We start from the raw sequence: 24,629 nt of genomic DNA, 5'->3' as shown, positions 1-24,629 counted from the left end.
TTTATGCCCCATTCAATTAAACAACACATGTATTCATATAAGCATGCATGTTTCTTGAAAGAGTTGGTACAATGAATTCCAAGATTCCCAGCCATGTCTTGAACTTTGCATTGCTTTTTGTTTACTCCAAGGCGGATCTTATCGGTCTCAACTAATCCATAAGTTACCAGGAATTCTATAGATACTTACCTTCTCATTGAAACGTTTTTCAGTTTGAGTGTGTTAAGAATGCCTAGCTGTTCTAAAGTACCACGTAGATAGTGTCCCTGGGGTTGATGGAATAGCATGTTCATCCAAAGCAAACAAAGAGCTATGTAAGAAACTAGGCAATCTCACTGTTGCAGTAGGTGTTTCGTGTGTTTCACAGTGCGGTAAAGCGTTTATCTCTCTAAACTGCTCCAAATTGTGAAAGTTGTTTGCACTGCAAATGAATCTTAACCACTGTACATTGGTGGTTTGGTGGCAAAACTTTAATTTCCAATAAAGTTATCTTGCTCGTGATTTGGAGTCGAAATTGAGAATGTGGGTCCAACGTTATGTGTACCGGCAAGGGAAAATTGGCGAAAATTCTAAAGTTGCAACGGCGCAATTTGACGCAATTCAGTGAACTACTCACTTCAACGTCGTGTGATTCGGCGCCATTGATGCAGTAGAATACGACCAAATATAAAGATTGTTGCGGCAACATGGTCAATGTTTCTTCTTTCGTTTCTTATTGTTGATTTTGCCACGGGGCTAGCGCTTTGTAACAGTACTGCAGTCTTTGCCGCGTGTGAATGCATGCCTTTCTGTAGCCCCAAAACATTCAAATAGACAAAGTATTAACTAGAATTAATCAAGAGGTATAGAACAGGTCCTCCTGAAGACTCACAAACCGGTGATGTCACTGTTTGGAACATGTGAGCCAAGCAAACAAAAATATCGCTTTCTCGAAAGCAAATCACGTCATCGTGACGTCATAAAAATCTGCGTAAATTACCGGCTTGCAATAAGACACTTTATGAGAAAAACTTAATAACTGCAACATGTACTTTTTGAAGACCCCAAAAGTCCTCAGCCTTGGTTTTCTCGTACCGTAACGCCCGTCTTATAACGCATCATACTCCGAAAATAAGCTATAAATACGACATACCATTAAAGGATTGTCTATGAGTGTAATATAGATTACCCTTTTTCTCTCCCAGCCTTAGTGAAAGGCAGGACATCTATTTCTAGGAAGACTACGCGAGGAAAACTGTCTAATGTTTTAACCTTTGTCCAGTGTCACGCTCCGTAAGATTAAGGTGGATTTGTGACCTACGTCATAACGACAGAAGATAGCACAGCACCTACGGCAGCTCCTAGGACAAACAGATATTTCTTCAAACTCTAAACGTGTCAAAGCATTCAATCCTCTAGTATCATGTAGGGTTTTGTGTCGTGTGTATGGGTAGTAGGTTCATGTTAGGGTGTACGAAACACAAGCAATTAACATGTATAGTAGAGATTCAGCAGCGCACATTGTAAGTATATAAAGGTGGAAAGCCCTATGACACCTCAATGTGAATTTTCTTTTTTTTTCCCGGATGTCTACACTATTGATAGGAAACTGTGTATAACAATGACGGCCCGCTCCAGTATGAGTAAACACTGACTGGACTAATATGCGGCGAGGATGATGATGAATATTGATACCTGAAAATGAACTTTTTTCTTCTTCCGTTCATTTGTTTTTAAAAAGGACAATTTCGTAGCAAATATGAAATATGGTATTTTAGCAGGATTGGTTACCAAACTTCTAGGCCGTTAAAATGTCATGATAACAAATATAATAGCTAGTGTTACAATAGCTTATCGTAGGGTCGCTTCTGGATTTAGGATCACTGGAATGGAACGGTATCTGTACCGTATAAGCGGTAAATACTATAATAATAAGTCATATTTTGTCATACTTCCAGCACTGACTCCCCAATTACCCCACATATTATGACCGGATGCTGTTATGATTTGAACTAGATTTGTGTCACATTATACTTGATGTAATAAAGCTATTTAACCATCGAATGCCCGGTGTGGCATAAAGGCTCGTCATCTTCATTCCATTCAATTCTTAATGGAAAACGCTTTAAGGTTTGTTTAAAGAGTGGTTTTCTCCCAATGACCTAACTCATCTATAATGGTAAAAACAGTATATCATACATGTACATGTTTACCTGCTCAATAATGTTATGCCATCAGACATTTGTTTTATCAAGTTTTATTTGTTCATCTTCACAGTTAAGAAATTGACTGCTAAGAGTTATCATACGAATTGCTGCTTCGTCTGTTTGTAATTTTTACCAAGTATTATTGAGAAAAATAGTTTACTAAGTTTGAGCTTTTTTACCAACTTAGATCGAGCAAGATGTCTTAGATGTCTGTCTTCAAAAACAAAGTATGGGTTTCCCTGCACCGTTACAAACTATTTAGTTAGGTACTCTGAAATGCTATCATGGGTACATCCTTTTCCTTTTCTGTGCGAGCCTTTTGGAAACCTCTTTTGCGAATAAAATAAGACTTTTCGCCTTGTAATTGTACACCGCATTATACATAGTTTAACGAGTAACTTTCGGAATGAATTAGTAAAACTAGTGGTGTATGGTATATCTAGTAGTAAACATACGCAGACAAACCAACCTCAATCAGGAAATTTCATTTCTTGTCAAAGATGATAAGATCCTACATATGTCATTCACCGAGTGCTATAGATGCGCTGAAGAATCAAAAGATATCGCAATCATCTATAACATAGGCTGGAAAACATTAACACAAGGATTTGTTGTTCCTTGCTTTCATGTGTTTGTAAAGTACTTGCCAGGTCATGATTTCAGGTAGTAATCGTTGTTTAAAGTACATAGAGAGAAACGGTTCTTCCATAATATAACAACAAATCTGTTCTTGTGATCGTAAAGATATTTGCGAAGTAATCATATACGCCTTACGTTTTATCTTAGAATACTCGTTTCTTTAATCATCATCATCAACGAAATACAGGACAAAGTCCATGACATTTCGTGATTGCCTTCGTCATAACGGCATCATAAATCCGTTGTTATTCAAATTTCGTTCCTGCTTGCTGGTTGGTTGGCTCTAGTACCGGTTGACTTATCCCCGTGCGGGTTGACCAGTTCTACCGCCGGTCCGTAGCGCGCTGCTGTGTTGAGGCCGGCGGTTCCACCAGGGTGAGTCCCGGGCCGGGGCTCAGCCACAGTCGGGAAGCTTTCGTCAACGATTTATCTGTGACATCAATGAGTAAACACGTTACAAGATAAATCTGTAGGAATTTGAAATCGAAGTAGCTGTAGCTAGTGCAACACTCACGTTTTCCATACTTGTTGTGTCAGTTTGTAATACCCTTCGTGTAGTTAGGGTATCTCACTGGTATATTCCAAATTGCGTCAGACATTCGCAAAATGTCGCACATCAGTCAATCGGCACAATTTTTCTCGAAACATCGCAAAATGATGATCGTCTATTTACACTTCAAATCTCTTTTTGGTACATTTTGAATCGTTGGACATTAGTTTTAAATTCTATGGCATCACTGCGATTCCTGTTAAAGACACTGAAACTAAGAATCTGACATTCAAGGCGCGGCAATTTTCTTTAGCTCATCTGGGTTCATACGCAATGCGTCGCAAGTCAGTATTGTGGCCGAAGGGGAGAAATCGACACAAATTCGCAAAGTTGACGCAAATCCCTAGCACAGTTCAATGAGATACCCTCTTAAGCACATGTCGTTGAGTGACGCCATCCCTGCTCTCAGTACACTCAGACTCACGACGCCGCCACAGGCTAGTACCACCACTAGAAACCGTTCCAACGGAAAGCCACATTTCCCAAATCCTCCCCCGCTATCGCAGGAAATAATTTGGATACAGATCTTTGAACGACATTGGCTCCCCTTAACGTTAGATTCCCGAGTCTTCCGGCATCTCTGCTTCTCCGTGACCTATGCAGACTGCTCCACAGACGGTAGCGGCCTTCAGCGGGTGCCAGTATGTCTGTTTGTTTTCACGGTTTGCAGTGAGATACAAATCTCCCCTGGCTCGAAGTGACTCAGACACAGTATGGTTGATGAATGGTGCGATTAAGGGATAAGTGTAAGGAGGCTTCCCTCATGCCTTACTTATTGCTGAGTCTGCACTAGGTGGGACTGAGCCAACTACCTAGAGATGCACACAGTTCCACCTGTTAGAGCACCATCATCTGGAACGTCATGGTCACGTTCGTCGTACGGGATCAGTCACTCTAGTGCGCATATTTAAGTCCGTATGAGCTGCGTGTTGACTTTATTTTAGCTCAGGTACACTTTGAGGCCGACGAAGTAATATTTTCGGTTAGATAACCAAGCTGCGCAACTGTCGGTCAAGGCAAAGAAAAAGTTAGCTTCTTTAAAGCAAACTTTACCTATTAAAAGCCAAAAAATGTAAATACGTAAGTCATACGGACTTGAATATAAGCATTCGTGTAACTGATGTATTGAACAACATTTCCCACTATGGCAATCCTTTACATCACAAGCGTGTTTAAATTGGTACTGGTGAATGCCTTCAAACTTTTAAACTTGGTAAAAAAACTTGCCTCTATGAAGCACATATGTTTCCCCTTTGCCTTTCCACTGCCTATCATGCTAGAAGCCATTTGGTTAGCATGACGAACTAGATGAAAATGCCTTCTGAGGCTATAGGTAAAAGTTCAACTCTTACACCCTCACAGGCATACCGTTGGCGTCAGAAGCTGAGACTTGTCTTAATCTGTCGAAGCGCTGTTTTGTTTACAGTCATTCCTGAATGGAGTACAACTTAATCTCCGCATTATCAGCCCCACGCTACGATCATGTTTTTATCTCACCATCACACCTTTATGATTCAAGCAAATTACCTGCCATTGGCGTGTCTTAGGGTCTAATTGTTTCAGGATCATCGCTCCTAAAGTAACGGATTAACGTAATCTCTTTCTATCTACATGAAAAGAAATGGGATCTAGATTACTACGTGAGCCACCCCCTCAAGTAAGTCACTGAATCCATCCTGTTTGATTTCTATACTTTCTCCCGAGGTGTAGGATAAAAGGCTGCCATTTGGTGGTTGTTTTAGCCTTCTGGAGAAATTTTATCAGTTTTTGGTGAGAACAACTTTTAACGACCACTTTGCGTTTCATAATCATGAAATTACAATCTAGTACCGTGCATGTACTGTGGTGTCTTACCATGTTATATACGAGTAATTGTGCTGCAGTTTAAAAACCTGCCTAAAGTCACTGAGTTGTTCACTTTTTATACATAAACCTTTTTTATTGCTTTCATCCTTCCAGTTGGCAGAGACCAAAATATCTGGTTAGAGGATAGTTTCAATATTCCATGGGTTTTATGATGTTCACATCGTATATAATTCTTGTAAGCCGAGGTTCAGAAGATTTTATCACTCTATAAGTACAGGGTGCCCTAAGAGAAAAAGTCAATGAACCTTTCTTGCTTTGTATTCTTACTCATGTTGTTAACATGCGGCAATAAAAAAAGGGGATCATTCCAAGCGCGTGGATGTCACTCAACTTTCACTGGCAGATAAACACCACAATTGTGGTGTTTTGTAGACTCACACAAAGGCTGAGTTCTGATTGCATATCACTCGTTAACTGGCATCGCAATGGAAGCACACAGATTGTTAGAGTGATATTAGGGTCGGGTGCACTTACCTCTGAGGTTGTGGAGTCGCTCGGCCAGGCGGTGCAGTCGGACACGGACACTGATGACGGGGCCGTCTCTGAATCATAAGGAAACATATTTGATAATGTATTCTTTCCGGTGCAATGGCCGAGTGGGAGAGTCTTTGCCTTGCATTCAGTAGGTTGTGAGTTTGATCCCGTCTCTGAATCATAAGAAATCATATTTGATAATGTATTCTTTCCTGTGCAATGGCCGAGTGGGAGAGTCTTTGCCATGCATTCGGTAGGACGTGAGTTCATTCCCGGCCAAGTCATACCAAAGACTTTAAACTGGTACATGCTGCTTTATCTGCTTAGCACTCAGCACTAATGAGGACGGGTATGGGAGTTAAACACACATCAGCACAATGTACCAGTGGACTAGCTCCTTGCTGTATTGGCTTGCATAAGTGTGTCTTGGAATTCCTTACATGTTGCCTCCACGTACGGAGGTCTATTTATTAGAGTAGATGTTTGTGTTCGTGTGTTCGTGGCTATTTGAATAAATCGTCAGTAGAGTGTGACAGGAAGAGAATGGGAATATGGTGTTAACTCTCGGTCTCTCGGGAGTGACAGGAAGTGGAGTTCAGAGGTTGTAGAACTAATTATTCGTCAGACATGACTGTCATTCCAGGCTACTGCCACTAAACTACCTCATGGGAAGGTGTTGCCTTGGTCTATCTGTTCGTGTTTTCACAGAAGTGACCAATGGACAAAAATGGTTTGACAATATAATTTGGCACACAACACGCTGTCTAATAAGTAAACAAGATAGACGAAACCTCGCTACGAAGAAACCCACCGACTTATGGCAAATGACATCGGTAATCAATACTCTCCTCACAGGATGCTATAAAACAATTGACTTACATAAGACATGATTTGCAAACGGTATTGATGTGCGCATTTCCATAGCAATGCACCTGTTTTATTCCACCTAAAGGAATATTCTACCATATCCAAAAATGATCAGCTGACGACATCACTGCATCTACTTCGATCATTCTTTCCCTAGAGCCAACAGTTCTAGCTGGTTTGTCTGTCTGTGATGGATAATTGTTTTCCTGTAAAAAAAGGTGTCCAACGGGATGTTGAGACATTCCTAAGATCAAAAGAAGAACCGGTGGCTATCCGTAAGGCTGGCAATGGTGTCGTCCAACCAGAGCCGACATCTCGCGGGTAATTCCGGGTCAGTATTGTGTCTAGGACGTAATTGCACATATGGCTTTCAGCAACCATTTGGGAGACTTGTGGGCGCCTTTAAATCATCAGGAGGACAAAACTTAACCATATGATACCTAAGGTGTAGTTGGTCCTGTTGAGAGAAACTCCAGAAACCAATCTCATAAGTAACAGAATAAACAGCGATACATTATAGACCGTTGTCTACTCATTGACCATCAGTATAGCGCCAGATGCACAGTTCGTAGATATTTTGATACACTGTCAGAAGAGTGGTAGGAAGGGAGTAGGAAGATGGCTAAACTTTCGGAAGTGAGAGTTCAGGGATGGTAGAACTAGATGTTTATCAGACATGACAGACGTTCCGTATCAATGCGGATGCTCTATGGTCAACTCAACGGCATTTTTAGTGCCAGTTGCACAGGTTTCATTAAACATTACAACAGATGATCGCTTGCCGTGCTTTCCTAAAAGCTTAGCCCTCTGAGGCTTCCGCCTGGTACTAAGCTTACCTCTCCGTCTTAAGATCCCACGTTGTCACGTCTTTGCCGGAAGACCTGACAGCAGTATTCAATCGGGAGTACCGTACCATCTCTGGTCAAATAGAGTATGGATAGGTACGAATGTGTGACATTAACTTTTGTGTCTTGGCGTTACATCTTTTCGCTAGAGCTATTATGCTTATTGCAGATTCTGCTCTAAACCAACTAGGTAAAAGATTTTGGGTGAACGCATGCGTTTGGAAACCTGGTCTAATTCCCCACGTCTAAATGGTCTCTATGGCAAAACATCTTTCAGTTGTCCAAGGTCATGTAGAAGCCTTGTATGAAAATTACAATGCGTCGGATAAATCACAAGTTGTATGGTTTAAAGTGCATTTCGTCTTCATATATGTAGAGCAAAGATATTCAAAAAGTGCTCATTATTGTACACGATTGATGGTGAAACATAGTTGTAACATATCCTACGTCCTGTATATATAGCTGCTATACATTCTATATATTGTCTACATGTAGATATATCCAACATAACGTTAAGGATTTAAATTAGTTTAATTTTAATTAATTTAATAAATGTCAATCGCTTTCCTTGTCGTATGTATTTTTCCTATGTCTCTACCACACCTATTGTTTACGAGCCCACGTAATTCCAATTAGACTATGGGTGCATGCGAACCTGCAAAATAAGATATTACAAGTATATTTCATTATGGAAGCTAATCTGTGTTGGTAGTTGTTATAGTACAATGCTTAACTTTCTTCCAACTCATCAGTATACGCGGATATCGACAGTGGTCGTTGAAAATTTGATCCATGTATACTTTTGTTTGGAAGAAAGTTTAGCATTGTTCTATGTATATTTCAAGTTGAAGTTCAAACATAGTTATTTCACCTGTCTGAACCCTCTAAAACCGGGACGCCCTGTCCGTGAGACGCAGTGACAAGTTGATCAGGTGACAGAGTGGCCGGGCCGTGTCTCCACTGTCGCTTCCCCGTCGTCAGAATCCCGTAACCATGATTCCCCGGGCTGTGCAGGCGGCTGACGTAAGGACAGATGCATGAGCCGGACTCACAGCACGCTGGCTTCTGGGCGCGACAGCGGAACAGCATGGCCACGACCAACACAGCGACAGCAACCTGCCTGCCAGCCATTGAGCTGTGCAGATGGGAAGAAACATGGTGAAATACTCCTAATAAGGCTAGCGTCATATTTCCAAACCGGTGCCCGGCCGGACTGTTTGTGGAAACAAGAAATAGAAATGCATACATATACGTAATCTGCTGACGTGTTGCTTAAAAATATACACAAAAAATGTCCATGACTATTCTCTCTACGTTTTGTGTAGGTTGCTGCCTTTTATATCTTACTTTATGTTCTCGAAAGCTGCCCGGCCGGGCCCTGGTTTGGAAATGTGGCGTAGGTCATTAACAGATTCTTAAGTTTATCCAAGAACATCTTCCAAAGATGCTCATATGCATTTCAGTTATTGAAATCGACTATACTAAGACCATTGCATGTCCAGGACAAAAGATGCTAAAAATGAACTTTTGTTGCAGTACCAAGGCCAGTCGACAGAGGGCCCAACATCGACGTTGTCCTCCGTATTCATAACATCTACTAATGTACCAAATATCATCACAATCCATCAAGAGGTTCTTCTAATGGATACACTGACATACAAACATACAAACAAGCCAAAGAGTATGCATTTTTGTTCCACCATTTTTCACGGTAGCAATAGCAGTTGCGACCTGCACGTATCCCTGTGATTACTGATTTACGTTTACAGATTACATATTCAACAGTTAAGCAGACATGAATTAAGATAGAACAACATCTATCCTCACATCGCTATAGTCTAGTATAGTCCGAGACTCTACAATAAGAGATGAATTAAGATAGAACAACATCTATCCTCACATCGCTTTAGTCTAGTATAGTCCGAGACTCTACATTAAGAGATGAATTAAGATAGAACAACATCTATCCTCACATCGCTATAGTCTAGTATAGTCCGAGACTCTACAATAAGAGATGAATTAAGATAGAACAGCATCTTTCTCCACATCGGTATAGACCGAGACTCTTAATGAAGATGAATGCTAATTGTTTGCAAGCTTATACCAGTAATGTAACATTTGCGTAATAGTGTAATTAAGACTTTAATGGATACTTAGCAATGACATTGTCGTGTCAATGTATTACTACAACAGTACCATCCAGTGTTGGCATCATCACGACTTATAGGGGTTAGTTGAAATGAAACCGCGCTACAGATATACATAGTGGACGTCTATGTTACAGAACGCTGGGGTCATGACATCCACATTCATTGTCCAGTACTCACTGACGTCATAGTACTCATTTGCATAAGCGCTCACGGAGGTAATGATGTAATGATGTCATATCTGAGATATGGTCTTCAGCCTCTAACTGTCTTCCATGAGAGAAGATTGAGGTGACCAAAGTTACGCGCCATCTTGCCAAAGGGCCTGGTACGGTAACCCACGTGTAATCAGGGTAAAATTAGTTTGGCTGTTGGCACCACTTTGATGGCAACGATGAAGAACTTAGATTACTTGTTTGACAAACTGTGGCATTATTGCAATCAACAGTAGATTTCGTAGCCATAGATAACACTTAAATTCAAATCTCCATGGACATAAGGCACTCAAGTTTAGTAGTATAATCACAGTTTGTGGTTTTAAGTGTAACAAAACTGCTAACGGGGTACCTGTGAAGTAATGAGAAGTTAGGGCGCATTATAACTTTATTGATTGTGCTGATAGTTAATGAACGTTTGATGTTTATCAACCTGTTTTTATGGCTCATAACGCGTAACGCTGTCTAGAGCAATCTCAGGAAGAAATGCCATCTGCCGATCATCACCGGTAGGGCAGTACATGTCTTTGCCATTTCTTTTCCAAGATAGAGGTCCTGCCAACGTATCTCTTTTGTCGCATGTATAAGCAACGCTACCTATCGACTTTTCTTATTATCACAAATACTAAAGGGGCGTGTGGTAAGAGTCAACCTAGGCTACTGACGAAGGGTACATAGAGGTCTTCACTACTACGCCTATGATTGGCATCCTTTCTCTCTATAGAAACAGAAGCTCGTAGTAAGTCAGCGAACAATGAACTGTTTTCATCTGTTTGGGATGCAAAACTGTCATTAATTCTCCGAGAAAGCACTACAATTACAGTCCATATTTGTGCATGTTCTCGATATAAGGTCTGCTCTATAGATGTTCGTCTTTCACCTTAAGTTGCCCCTCGGCTATTTCTGTACACTGATCTCCGTCTTCGCTTTACGCTAAAGTTCATCAGTTGGAGAAAGGACAGTGTAATGAGCCACTTCAAGGTTCCGACAGCGCAAATAGTTCTTGTCCGGGCCATGCTTGATACCATGTCTAGATGATTGTGATTCTTTTATGTATCAGGGACCTTGAACTTTGACATATTACCCACAATGCACATTCACGCTGTACATGAGCAGTTCAAACCGAAAACCAACTTATAGCCATGTGAATGCAGCTTACGGTTTTCGGAATTTCTCCCATCTGTAAGAACATAAACGTTTCAACTTTTTTCAAACTCTATGTAGGATTTGTATGAAAGCACAAAATGAGACTTTCGGTAATGTTGTTCATTGACGACTACATTATACATTGCACGCATATACAAGAAGGAATTGCTGTCCTTTCTACTTTGGGCCCAGTCATATTCGTCGTACGATCACGAACTGACGGCAATCTTGGGATAGTCTTGAAAGTGTCTTACATCCTAGTTGGAGGCCGGATGTGTCACACCCTGCTTAAAAATTTCAACAACATCAAAACCAGACGACAATCTATGACAAATGTGACCATGCCGTTCCAAATGTTTCAAACCTGGGCCCCGCCGGACAGCTTTCGGAAACGAAGAGTATGATATTAAAGACACCAAACTACACAAGACGTAAAGAGAATAGTCGTGAGCATTGTTTGTGTATATTTGCATGAATACATTTCTATTCTTCGTTTCCACATACTGCCCGGTTGGGCCCCGGTTTGGAAATGTGACGTTAGCCTTAGGCTTAGGTCCCGTTTTCAAAAAGTGTTTTCCAAGGAATATACAGAAATTATGCTCCTGGCAATTTTTTTTTACATTTTGTGTGTTTTATTGCCTTTCTTATCATATTTTTCGTTTCCGAAAGCTACCCGGCCGGAGCCCGGTTTGGAAATATGACCTTAGCCTTACTTGGTGTTGTGGCACCGATTTTCTCTTGACTACAGCCGTGAAAACCATGCTCACTGGACTCTTATGAAGACCATATTAAAGCTTTGTACTAGATCTAGAGTTGTACCATACCATTTCGAATTTCATTCATGACTAGATTGTTTGATAGATAGATTTGAGTATAATCCACATACAGGCCTGCCTTTGCCGCTGAGGGCGCTTGTCTAAGCGAAAGACTCACATGATCATATTCAGTAAAAGTCTTTGCAGTCATACGTTGAAAGCTGATTACAATGCCTGGCTCCAACTTAACTTACGCCATTGACTACATGTTATCTCGTCCACTGCCTGTGTGAAATCTTCCCCTACAGATATGTCCTTACGATGAATAGCCTTGACATAAATCATGTTTGAATTGCAGTATGCGCTACACACAAATATAATGGCTTCATTTCCACATGTCAGCCCTATACAAGATCTTCACACATGTACACGCTCTTCTGTTGAGAAATGTACTTATCCAAAGAAAGTACAATAAAAACTTTTGGACAAGAATAATGTGTTTTGACCAAATCTTCCAACTTGAGAAAGTACTTTGTGCGTACAAACAGATTCGCTTCATTGGTTGCCTTATCTTTAAGAATTACTTAGATTTGTACAAAGATCTTAACTTCTGTCTTATCGGGTTTTGATGACGTCAATACGACAATCGCAACTTAAGAGCCAGTCCTTTATCCACTATCTTACCTACTATGATTGAGGTTGCAAATACTGTAATGCTTGGCTGGAACTTCAGACAGTGTTTAATCATGTTAAGTTGTATATATATGTGGGAAAAACATGTTCGAACGTTCTAATTTATATCATTTCACTCATTATGTGGCGTCCGGTGTGGTGTAACTGGTAGAGCGTTCGACACGGAATCTAGTGGGCCCGAGTTCGATACTCACCGTGCCCTCGACGTTGTGCCCTTGGGAAAGGCACTCTAAACGACCTTCATCACTTCACCTAGGTGAAAAATAGGTACCCGACTTTGGTCGAGGAGGTAAAAGGAAAGACTTCCTTTACATTCTGTCTGTACTGTGCATGTGGCACTATTGATTTAAGTTACCGACTTGACTGCAGTGCCACATTGTCCTTGTCTGTCCAAAACCAAATAGAAAAAAAGAAATAAATTCATGTGGTTGGTAGAATATAGCACATAGGAGAATTCTTTAACTTAACGCAACCAGTTTGTACTTACATTGCTTACGTTTTGATGTCTCTCAGTAGTTCTGAGGAAGGCGTCTGAGAGACATCAAAACGTAAATAAAAACTGGTTGTGTGAAAGTATTGAATTTCTCCTATGTCAATTTTTCAGTCATTACAGAGTAACGCGTAAACTCCCCGCACACATACGGCATGTACGGTATAGATGATTACGGAGTCTACGGTGGAGTCGAAACACTACTGGCAATCTCTACAGCCATTTGTTCCATACCATTACCACACTTATTTCCCCTGGGGTTTTATGGAATCTCTCTTACCGCATTGTTTAATGGCATCGTTTTCTGTAATGTTGGTGTTTTCAGGCTCGTCCTGTCGCAGCATTGTAGTTTCTTGGTACGTAATTTTTTTTCATGACGCCGGTGTTTAGCAGATGTCCATTATATGTTGTCCTACAGAACGGTTACATTGTAAAACAAGCAGGTAACCAACAATAATGCTCTTAGCGTAGAGGTTTGTAAACTTCGTGAACGTTTTTATCAAAACGTGATCAAAACTACGCGTTAATAAAAGTTTGACAAGCATTTCACCTCATTTCGCGTATTGAAGAATGGACGTTTAAAGATTTTACGGTGAGAGTCCGTAATGATGTACTTTTACTGAGCCTATGATCCTCTGTCTCTATCATCCTCGCGCTGTATATAGTGCTAATTGAAAGGCAATATATACTAACGACTCTTAAGAGTGAGAGAACACATTACAGTAAAGAACAGCCCATCTGGGTTGCTATTTACGGCGTGGTTAACGTCGAATCTTTAGTCTTTTTTCTCCGCATAAACATTTTTCATTTTTACATATGCATGATGTGTCTCATAGTGTGAAACTGCGTTTGCTCTTTGTTTCATTTGCAGCATTTTTTGCTGGGTTGCAAAACTTGCAGTTTAATGACTGTTATCAAAAGTGGCGAAGAAAATCAAATTGATTTAAACACTCATATTTTTCTTGGATCTTTGATCTTGCAAATAAGTGAACGCGTTTACTTTTATGTCATGCCATTTCTAGTTATTTCATTTACAAAGATTTTCAAATTTATCTCATTTTTTTCAATTTCTTTCCAGCTTTTAACAGCCGGCATTTTACAAAGAATATTCCAAGGACGTGTTTTACAAAGAAAGGCTTGGTCTACCGTGGTCTGTATTGTATAGCCGGTATGACCGCCCTTCGCAGGTACGGGACGCGGCGGTATTGCACGACTGCTTCTAATCTTTGCAAACTAACTCCGTTGTTTGAAGCTATCTAGTGATGATACCTCTATTCTGCACTTACTGGCAATGCATGGCGCTCTCTCGTTCCTTTCGACTTGTCCGGAAGAACTTTGCCTAGTTTTCGTTGTTTTCAATCAACTTTGTGCAGCATTTTGAATAAACGTAAGTTAGCTAATTGGAAGAATTTACATCTTTCTGGCAGCACTCTTGCAAACGCCGTCATCAGTAGAAGACCCACATTTTAAGATTCACCAAAATCAAGTCATCGTAGCTCTAATACAATTAACTACCTAATACTAACAACTAACGACCAACAACTCTTCTACGGGGGAGGGATAGTTTTAAAATGGTCAGAAGTTGTAAAAGGTACTCACATTTTCTGTCAGAATGTTGTATGCCGACCAGTTGCCTTGTTCTCGGCTGTTGTTGTGTTTTTCCTGGCGACGCGGGAGTCTTGTAAGAGGCGCGGCAGCAAAGTGCCTCTCATTGGCCAGTTCCGCAGCTCCAATGCATGGTTGATTTGTGGGTTCCGGCCGTGCCGACACGCGGGCTCCACTCAGCAATTATTTCACAGATCCCCGTGGACTTGTCAGTGGATTAGCCTCCAGACAGTGCATTAAAGGGAGTAGCTGGCAATCATATCGACAGGCTCTATATGAAATCCCGACGGGGTGTGGAACTCTAAATGTGTAAAATCGACAATGGTCGAATAAACTCACCAGAAGCCAAAGAGGCTAGCCTGGTATCCAGCCGTATTACGCACAGGACATAAGAGACTCGGGAGCTACAATACGGCTGAATACGAGGCTACAACGAGGCAACCTGTTGCTGTATTCAGAGATGGAGCGATAAGATATGATGATAAACAGTTTAGTCGCTTTACTTTTCTTAAAACTTTTATCAGTCTTGATATTCATGGTGAAAAGATTGAGAAGTTCTACAGGGAAACAAAAGGAATGGAATAAGGAAAGTTTTGAAGATGTGAGAAGCAGTGATGCTCTTTCACGAGGACCAACAAATACATGGAGGCAGCATCGCTTTGGTGAATTCATGGAGCATGTTCAGATGTCTCCTTGAGCTATTTTCTTCTCACGACTCTAAAAGGACCCATCAGTCTTTATCATGGACTTAATCTTTTGATGGATTTCTGAGAGAAACATGAAAACACTTTTTGGCAAGTTCAATGAATCAAGATAATCCTAGTATTCGTGATATGTTTCTTATGTGGCTTTACCGATTACGCTAAGTACACCAGTGTTTGTTTCTGTTTTGTCAACACATACATTGATTGATGTGAAAGTGTGAAACGTGTGCCTTCAGATTACCAACCATAGGAACTGTTAGAAAAACGGCCGTACAATGAAAGTTGAACACAGAATCATACACATTCTCCGCTTTTGTCAAAGCTGCTGGTACATTTAATCTATATATACTGCTGGCTGCCGGCATCGTATTTGGTGCAAGTCCTTATGGTTCCACATGCTAAGATACAAAAAGGGCTACGGGATTTTCATAGCCCATGGTCTATCTTAAAACAAAGTTTCCATATTTGTTCCCTACTGGGAATTTGATTTTGATGACAACACCACATAGACATAAGTGTATCAGGTAATAAACTGGCGTTATTTAGCTTAAACTGGCGTTATTTAGCTTGAATGAATCGAACCAACCGGAGCAATTATGGGTTATGATATCATTTTAACCGTTAAAAGTCTTTAGGAACTATGGCAGCAACCGCAGAGACTTTAAATTCACATACAGACTTCGCCTGCATCGTCCTCGTCTGAACCCTCAAGAAACTATGTCTGTCAGAAAATTACCACATTTCGTAAAAGGTTTCTTGAAAATACAACTCAAAGAGGTCTCAAGAACACTGGAAATAGTACTCAAAGTCACTTCTCTCTAAGTATGACAAAGAACAACAGGAAGACTGGAAAACACCTGCTGGACGTGATAAGAGAGTCGAAACGGTATTTAAGCCGTGCAGAAACTTCTGTACATCTCCACAAAAAGTGTGTCACAGACGAACTACAGTGTGCAGTTTTCTTTATTGATGTTTGGTAGTTTACTTGGATTATTGTATAGAAGGGTTAAGCTATATAGCGGCGTGTAGAGCACAGTGGTAATCTTTTTCAGGACAATTATATGTTTGTGTGTCTGAAAGTTTGAGTTTGAGCGTTTCTGTGCATCTTGCATATGTGTGTATGTGTGTGCGTGTGTGTGTGTGTGTGTGTGTATGTGCGTCTGTGCGTGGATGAATGTGTGTGCGTGCGTGCTTAATAGCATAAGTCGAAATTTTCCGAGGAACATTGTCAAAACTGCGCTAAGAAGGTATAATTAGATACGAACTTCGTACTTTGTATTCCACTACTTTTGAGACACATCACCAGTTACATTTTTATTGGTTCTGAAGTTTGATATTTTAACGCATAGAATAAAAGAAGGTTCAGTACTTTATATTATAAACTTTTTGCTCTCACAACCTTACCAATTAGGCTACGGAATTGCGCTAGAAATCCAATGTCTCTCATTTCGATGCATTCTGAGTCCTAAATCTTTGCCATGTGTAAATTCCGTTATAGACAGCTGTATAGTCGGTATAACCACCTCAAGGCATAACACGTAAGGCAGCAGCTGGTTATATTACACTGAACAACCTGTCAACCTTTGCACATTTAGCTGTAAGTGTAGTTTGGAGCTATCTAGTAAGGATGCCCCTATACTGAGCTTGGTGGCAATTGGGACATCCTCATCTAGAGTTCATCAGAACAAACACGCGGCTAAAATTGCCTGGCTGTAGGCGATGCCACACTGTCTGACTCCAGCTGTATAGAAATAGATGAAATCCCTATAGATGCCGCGATGTTAAAGGGCAGATGATCGCAATTCAGCCCCGTAATCTCGCTGAATTGAGCCCAATCTTCCGCACTGGGAGTTAACATCAACAGACAAATCTACCCACTGTTCAACACGTCTTTAACTTCTAAGCATGCCATCACGTCTTCTTTAAGACCTCAGCTTTGCAAGGATCCAAGTTATTACCCCCTTTTGTCAGAGAACATAACGTGACGCTAGACGTGTTTGTAGTTGGTGCCAAGATTTGTGGAAAGACTTACCCATTTTTTTGTAGACTAAGGCTTCTCAATAGGCATTATCAATGTGCGTGCTGCTAGATAACACGCGCTAGCATATTCAAGTCGTTTGTAAAATTGCCGTGAATGCGTCTGGTGTCGAGTTGAAGTTTGCTGAACATACGTTACGTATTGAAAGATGACACGTTTTGTCAGATCGTTACAAAGTCTGAACATATCAAGTGCAAACATATTTGCTTGGCGCAATTTCCCTATTTGTTACATTTGAATGCGCCCGTGCTGATTTTGTGTTCTCTTTGGTTAAGTACTCTTCTTCATTCTCTTTGGTTAAGTACTCTTCTTTATAATTGTTTCCAGTACGTTTAATTATTTATCGTCGGTTGTAAAAAAAAGATTTTTCGTAAGCTATAAGAAACTTTCAACTAAATATGTCAACCACATGATAGGTAATCTATCTGGTAATCTATGCTTTGGCTCAGCATTGACAAAAGAATAGAACGAAACCTAAGGTCTTATTGCAGAAATTGGTTTGCCTTGTTTCGCCGGTAAGATGTCACTTGTCTGTGGTGGCTTGAAGAGAAAAACAAATGGTGCACACTTCTAGCTAAACTGGTAGACTGTCTCGTCGGCTTTCCTCGCCCACGGCGTTGTTGTCAGAGTCAGTCTAAGGAAGAAGTAACTCTGGAACAGCAGGCTAGTCCGCACACATTCTAACGGAGTACAGACTGGTAGAAAAACAAAGCGGCGCCACAGATGTCTCCTTCAGCACCAAGGCCAGACACCGGTACAACAGCCTAGTGGGTAGAGTGCTCTCTTTACATTCAAGAGGTCGCGATTTCAAAGCCTTGTCGGGTCATACCAAACATACATAGTGTTTTCTCTTTTTAGCACTCAGAACGTACAATAGATAAAAACCTTGGCCTAAGGGCTATAGAAACGAAGGTGTGCACTATCCTATACATCGTGTGGGAAGTGTTTTAACTTTTTAAACAAAGACTAGACCGTTACTTGAACAGCAGGTGACTAAAGAAACTGAGTTTTAGTAAACCTCTCACACGCAAGTTATCATGAATGAAGTAACTTCTACTGTTGTTAAAGGCGATTAAGAAATATTGTTGGACATGTGCAGCTCATGCCAACCTGGTGCTACTATATGTTTGTAACGTTTACATTTCAGCTGCAGCGTACTCACTTATCTTACAGCAGTTTTGATATCAGTTTGACATGTCTAGATCTTCAGTCAACGAGGATCTTAAGCAGATGACAGATATATGAACAAGAAAGACGTTTAGACATTCTTAACGGTTTCAAATCTTTTATTGCAGTCATCTTGAATGTCTTCACTGCTATTCTTGGGTCAACTGTATTTTCAACATCTGGTTCTGGTTTTCTGTGTATTGCTATGAGTATGGCTATACGATTGATTATTCGCTGTGCACTACAACAAGCGTACCAATACGAGTCAATATGTTGTTCAAGAGAACAAAGATTGCATCTGACAATACAGAAAGCTAAAAATTCTCACGTACATCCAACCGCAAAGAACCTTCGGGAACCGTGCAGCATTCTTTCTCAACAATAGGGACACTCGATGGCGTGTGTGGTTAATTGTTCTGAGTTATGCCATTGCGTTGTTGGTATCAATTATTCATATAGTGGAAACGATACATTAGGCAGTTGGTAAAGAATGGCTTGATCTGTTTTGACAGTATCGCATTGTCCGAAAGCACGTCACAGGCAGGAAAAAGATCTAGAAGCAGTTTTGTTCATTTCTCTGCAACGACCAGCATGGCACTGAGGACGTGTTCACTGTGGCTGTTTGTCGCATTTCTGGTAAAAACAGGTAGGAAACGTTTCGTGAGTTCTTCTCGTCAGTCGGTTCATACTTAAGATGAATATCTAGCCGTCAAATGAATGGGCGAATCTCATTTATTCTCAACAATTCTTAGTCATGCTCTAACAGGGATCTAAACAGATGTTTGTCGTTGTGTTTTTTATTCGATTCTTTCTATTAATAAATTCTTAGTCATGCTCCAAACAGGGATCTAAACACAAGTTTGTCATTTTTTCTTCGATTCTTTCTTATTCTTAGTCATGCCCCAACAGGGATCTAAACAGATGTTTGTCGTTGTTTGGTTTTTCTTCGATTCTTTCTAATTCTTTGTAATATGCTCTAACAGGGATCTAAACACGTTTGTCGTTTTTGTTTATTCTTCCTACTAGGACTGAGTCTGAAATGTTACTCGTGTGAACAGACGCACGACAACCGGCTGTGTAACACGGACAAGTGGGTGGTGGACTGTCCTCAGGCTGAGATGGACACCTGCATGACAACCATCGACTACGACAGTGAGTTTTCATTCTCACTAAAAGTACTCTTAATTGTACTCTGTGTGGGCTGTTGGGCCGCAGAACTGAACGTGTTCCGACATAAAGGTTGCCACATTCGTCGTGCGATTTTGACGTCGTAGGGGGCTGTGACTATAGCTAGCCTGATTATCATCCTGGTCGGGCCTACGTCACATTTCCTACCGGTATACCGTGGCTCGACCGGGCAGCTTTCGGTACGAGAAGTATGATAGAAAAGACGTAAAGAGAATAGTCTTGGGCATTATTTGTGACGTTAGCCTAAGCTAAGCAGGGTGATACTCAGGTAAGGCTGTGGCAAAACTAACCCCGACAAAGTTCTGTAACATTAACTTTCTGTAACGAGACAAGTGAAATTTGCACAATATATGCACGGCTATACAAAGAATGCTGTTAGTGTGCGATCGTACAACAATCGTACCACTTATGTGATAGGGCCGTTATCAAAACCACTGCACCTGGTATAGTACTTAATACATTGCTCTTTTTTGGCAATTTGCGTAGATGACTCAGATATTTACATGCATAATAAAATTGAAAGATTGCGACTAATTTCATCTCTGACGTCAGAGCTTGTTCAGAAAGATCAACTCGCGTGAGAACTACGTGGGAACCGTCAGGAATAATTAAGACACCGCTCAACATCCTGCATATGTTTGTCAGATACCAAACGTGACTCAATGATTGATCATCTATGACTCTTATATGACTGAAAGAAAGGGTGTTGCTATGAATAGATAAACTTTTTCTTTGAAAAACACTTTGCTCAAGTACAGAACAAAGTTTTATCAACAATAAAGTTCAAAAGAGCTACTTTATAAGCTGGAGGTAGACGTCGAGAATAGGGTCAAATACTCACTACTGTGTTTTGGATGCTAGCTCTGTAAATAAATGAATGAACAACCAATTAACGAACAAATGAATTAATGAAACAATGAGGGAGGGAAGGAACGAACAACGTTAACGGACGAATGAATGAAAGAATGGACGGACGAACGGTCCAACGAATGATTAATGGATGGATTAATTTATGAACTAGTGTAGTAATAAATGAACGAACGTATTGATTAATCAATTAATCAATCAATCAATTAATTGATGATGTTTCATCCTTTCCCAGAGATCCGCGAGCCGTGGCACCAGAAGATGAAGATAGAGAAGACGTGTTCCGTGAAGTCTGCCTGTGAGCTGGAGCAGGAGAGCGGCCTGCCATGCTGGCGCGCAGACATGACCGGCGACAAGTACGCATGCGTCGACTGCTGCTGGGAGGACAAGTGTAACGTCGCCGGGGCGGTTGCCATGACACCGCAGACGACATTGCTGTGGGGGCTGGTGGGGGCGGTGGTTCTCGTCCTGGTTAGAATGAAATAAATACTCTGTGTTTTAAGTGGTCTGTTTCACCCGAACAGCATCCATGAATTTATGTATTAGTCAGGTGGAATTAAGTCTCTATAGCTAGTTACCCTTAGAAATATGCTACCATAGTAACTGCTACTTTAAGTTCACTGCAACAACAACGCATGTCTTAGGGAAGGGCTTAAACTGGGCTAACTGAGTAACCAAATGCATTGTGGATTATTGACACCATGTTAAGATCATTTAGGTATTATTGAACGACCATATTCTAATCCACGGTTATATGAATAACATCTTCAGGGCCCATTTAAGATTACGCCCTGGTAAAACATTGATAGGTAGCAAATGCTTGATGGTGTAAAACAAAAGAACTTCAAATGTATTCAACGTGTATCATAAAGGATGATAAGACAGTCAATGACCTTGTCACTATAAGCTGCGTTCAATGTTTTCTGATGTTTGTCACTTGTTGTAGATACTTGTAAGTTATATAATGTTTAACAATGTAAAGAGTGCGTTCCCAATTACAATGTTATGAATACCACTGTTGACTCAGTGCCTTGTCTTATTGAAACAAAATCAAGTTCACAAATACACGATATATACCGTTAATAATGTTACAGTACTACGAAGGACCATTGGGACAAAACCTGTTTTAGCGAAGGAGCTGTGTGCTCACAGCGAAGGGGCTGCATGCTCGGCGAATGAGCTGTGTGCTCACAGCGAATGGGCTGCGTGCTCGGCGAAGGAGCTGTGTGCTCACAGCGAATGGGCTGTGTGCTCAGCGAAGTACCTGTGTGCTCACAGCGAAAGAGCTGTGTGCTCACAGCAAAGGGCTGCATGCTCGGCAAAGGATCTGTGTGCTCACAGCAAAGGGCTGTGTGCACCAGGCTGAAGTTGGCCGCCGATTGGTAGCCTAAGATACAGCCGCCGATTCGTCATTAGACAAAACATAGGATCCCATTCAGACGCCCATTCGAAGAAACTAAAAATTCCTAATTTCATAGGGAATTGTCTAGGGGATTGGTGCAAAAATTGCATGAAACTTGGCATATGTGTTCAGTACAAAAATGGAAACAAGTCTAGGGGTGGAGCCAAAAGAAGCCAGATCTAGATTTTACATGGCAACTGTTGCTTTTATGAAAAACCTGTTGTATTTTACAGCATATTGAGGGGAACTGATTTTAGGAAAACAAAACAGACTTTATGTACCTTTGATGCAGTGTACACTGGATCTATAATGTGGTACTTCTCTCCACATTTTGTGCAAAAACTTCCCCTATACCAAATCACCCAAATTACTACATGTAATTTATTCGTCTGTCACATAATGAAATTAAGAAGTTCATACTATTTTAAGGTAGAAAAAAGGTTCAAGTCAGCATCATAACAAAGTACACCGTGAAAGAGGTTTCAAGAGTCCAAAATTTGAGTTCACATTTCTCATATTCTGCTGCAACACGACAATAGATATTAGCATGGCTGAAAAGGTTGTGCAGTGAAGTATAATTATACCGATTTTTCTTGTTGGACCTGTCCAGTAAAACCGGACGTAAAACAGTGGACCTGATGTTGTACCGATTCGAAAATGAACTAATTATACTGACAGGCGTCCATATGTTTGGGGCTTACATGTCGACGCAAATAACAAGAGCGTAGAGAGTTTATAGTCATTTTTACCGAGTACTGTAAATGCATTTACGTTTGCGGGGATTTAGAATTAGCGGTAGAGGGAAATGGAGTATTCGCGGTGGTTCTGAGTTCGCGGGTGAACCATCCATGCATGTGAGTACTGCACTGTAATGGAAAACCTGGCACATTTACCAACCGCCAGTCGGAAGCCACAAATAGTGGTTACTCGGCAAAGGTGCTACAAACGGACAGAACAGTCCACTTTTGACTTTGACATGTACAGTGCTGGCGTGATCAACTGTTACTGATCCGTAAATACTCTCTTAATACATAGTACAGACAGTACAACTTTCCTACCATGGTGTTATACAGGGTGAAATGAATAATTACGAACCCCAAAAAAAGTATTCATGTGTATTCACAGCACCTGAGCAGAAAAAAGTATGTATTATAGAATCTTGTCATCAAGTCACAATTTTATACAACATAAGTTGACACTACAGTAACACTAAACAGTGATGTTCACGGCGTATGAAAACGACTTTGTTTTGCCGTGGGAATGTTTTAAATATAAACTAGTCCCACAACCACTTGACTTGTCAGCCATATTTGTCCAAATGGGAATTGGTCGCGATCGGCTATCACATATTTTCACGGCTTGCTATTGTATACTGATGGTGAAAATGTGGAAAAAAAGTAACGCAACAAGTTGCAAATTCAACCTGAATGAATTTTTTTAAATACAAAATATTTACAGCCATCTGAATTCCGACAATACGCCTCAGATTACGTTTAAACACCCCTGTAACTAAATGGGTAACACCTGAATATACAGCTGACATAACTCTAAATGAACACATCACACGGTCTCTTTTGACTTCTGCATTCAGAGGAAGAAGGCACGACAAGTAAACTCCCAGGTAAGGACTCAGCGATGTGTAGTGTACATTCGACACTGATGCTGCGGTTTCCACTAAGATGAATTAACTATGATTTTGTGTGCATTTTTGGACGAAGTTTAAACAACATGCTCACAAAAATGGTATGCTTAGAAATCCAGTAAGGTGTCCGAACTCAATATTTGATAACTTCCTGGATCGACTATGACATAGTTTTCATTTTATACGCTTGTGGTTTATAGAATAACGTTTGATAGAAGCACAAAATGATCAGGTGTTGACCCATGTTGATGGGACACAAGAACATTTAAGACCAGTAAATCATATATGTGTAAAAGAACAGAGCAAGTATTGTACACGTATTTGTAAGTCTCGTGACGATCACCAGATGTGGGGGTGTCGTGAGAATATTCAAATTAGATACGCACTGTATTGTCAACACTATATTGTATATTGTCACCAAAACTTATTTTCTTCAAAGATAAATTCTTAAAAGAGACGTACGTCAACAATGACTATATTGTTTGCCAAACCAAAGAAAAAGTCTTACATGTCAAGGGCGCTACAAACGACCAGAACAGTCCACTTTTGACTTTGACAGTGCTGGCGTGATCAACTGTGACAGTCACTGATCTAACCATATCTACCCTCTGATTACTAGTACAGTAATACTTGTAGTTGTATACCATGGTGTTATACAGTAGGTGTTATGTAGAAATGAATGAATGCGAACTAAATGTCATCATACTTTCATCATGTAACGTTACACTACATACATGTTGTGAGAAGGGAGTGCCGTAGACGGCACGGACAGAACACAGAAGGGAAATGTTTGCGGTGGTTTTGAGTTCGCTATGAAGAGGCCACCGCGAAAACCGCGAATATAACGCCACCGCGAAAGAGTCTGCATTTACAGTATATACAGTCAAACTTGATCTAAACAGGCAGTTAATGATGCTTACATTAAAACGCCAGCGAAAGTTTTTAGTATAATACGTTCCCCTCTAGTTTATCAATTAAATCCGGTCCTTAAGATTTGATACTTGTATTGAATACGTTGGTGTATATGCAATCTAAATTCGTATTAAAAGTTCACGGGAGAGGTTTAGATAAGTAGCAGAGTGCTCTACAAGCCATATGGCAGCCGATTTTAGCATCCCCTTTGCTTGGGTTCACGGGAGAGGT

General features: G+C 40.6%; 3 protein-coding genes across 5 annotated transcripts in view; 2 read left to right on the top strand and 1 right to left on the bottom strand.

Annotated features, from left to right (window-relative positions):
• Window positions 1-2,316: 2,316 nt before the first annotated feature.
• Window positions 2,317-14,585, bottom strand: LOC118405987. The gene is made up of 4 exons (XM_035805841.1): window positions 14,473-14,585; window positions 8,299-8,562; window positions 5,716-5,783; window positions 2,317-3,255 (listed from the first exon to the last, which is right to left on the bottom strand). The coding sequence occupies exons 2-4, from the start codon at window positions 8,556-8,558 to the stop codon at window positions 3,149-3,151; spliced, it is 435 nt and encodes a 144-aa protein (XP_035661734.1). The 5' UTR covers window positions 8,559-8,562; window positions 14,473-14,585; the 3' UTR covers window positions 2,317-3,148.
• Window positions 14,586-18,789: 4,204 nt separating this feature from the next.
• LOC118405798 lies at window positions 18,790-21,457 on the top strand. The gene is made up of 3 exons (XM_035805559.1): window positions 18,790-19,033; window positions 19,414-19,539; window positions 20,678-21,457. Exons 1-3 carry the CDS (start codon window positions 18,979-18,981, stop codon window positions 20,926-20,928), a joined length of 432 nt encoding a protein of 143 aa, XP_035661452.1. The 5' UTR covers window positions 18,790-18,978; the 3' UTR covers window positions 20,929-21,457.
• A 1,391-nt stretch (window positions 21,458-22,848) lies between these two features.
• Window positions 22,849-24,629, top strand: part of LOC118405670 (sphingosine-1-phosphate lyase-like) — an 18,355-nt gene continuing 16,574 nt past the window's right edge. For all 3 annotated transcript variants that reach the window (XM_035805268.1, XM_035805270.1, XM_035805267.1), the window contains exon 1: window positions 22,849-23,465. The gene's annotated coding sequence lies outside the window, so the exon portion shown is untranslated. The remainder of the gene's footprint in view (window positions 23,466-24,629) is intronic.

Source organism: Branchiostoma floridae, chromosome 18, assembly GCF_000003815.2.
Source record: "Branchiostoma floridae strain S238N-H82 chromosome 18, Bfl_VNyyK, whole genome shotgun sequence".
NCBI classification, from domain to species: domain Eukaryota; kingdom Metazoa; phylum Chordata; class Leptocardii; order Amphioxiformes; family Branchiostomatidae; genus Branchiostoma; species Branchiostoma floridae.
This window is presented reverse-complemented; position numbering and strand designations above follow the sequence as displayed.

What these genes read in the sequence shown, in the direction of transcription:
- LOC118405798 (XM_035805559.1), top strand. Translation starts at nt 18,979, where the DNA reads ATGGCACTGAGGACGTGTTCACTGTGGCTGTTTGTCGCATTTCTGGTA. An exon ending in CGCATTTCTGGTAAAAACAG is followed by an intron (nt 19,034 to 19,413) that starts GTAGGAAACGTT and finishes TCTTCCTACTAG; the next exon opens with GACTGAGTCTGAAATGTTAC. An exon ending in GACAACCATCGACTACGACA is followed by an intron (nt 19,540 to 20,677) that starts GTGAGTTTTCAT and finishes ATCCTTTCCCAG; the next exon opens with AGATCCGCGAGCCGTGGCAC.
- LOC118405987 (XM_035805841.1), bottom strand. Translation starts at nt 8,558, where the DNA reads ATGGCTGGCAGGCAGGTTGCTGTCGCTGTGTTGGTCGTGGCCATGCTG. An exon ending in GTTTTAGAGGGTTCAGACAG is followed by an intron (nt 5,784 to 8,298) that starts GTGAAATAACTA and finishes CTTATGATTCAG; the next exon opens with AGACGGCCCCGTCATCAGTG. An exon ending in GCGACTCCACAACCTCAGAG is followed by an intron (nt 3,256 to 5,715) that starts GTAAGTGCACCC and finishes TTGATGTCACAG; the next exon opens with ATAAATCGTTGACGAAAGCT.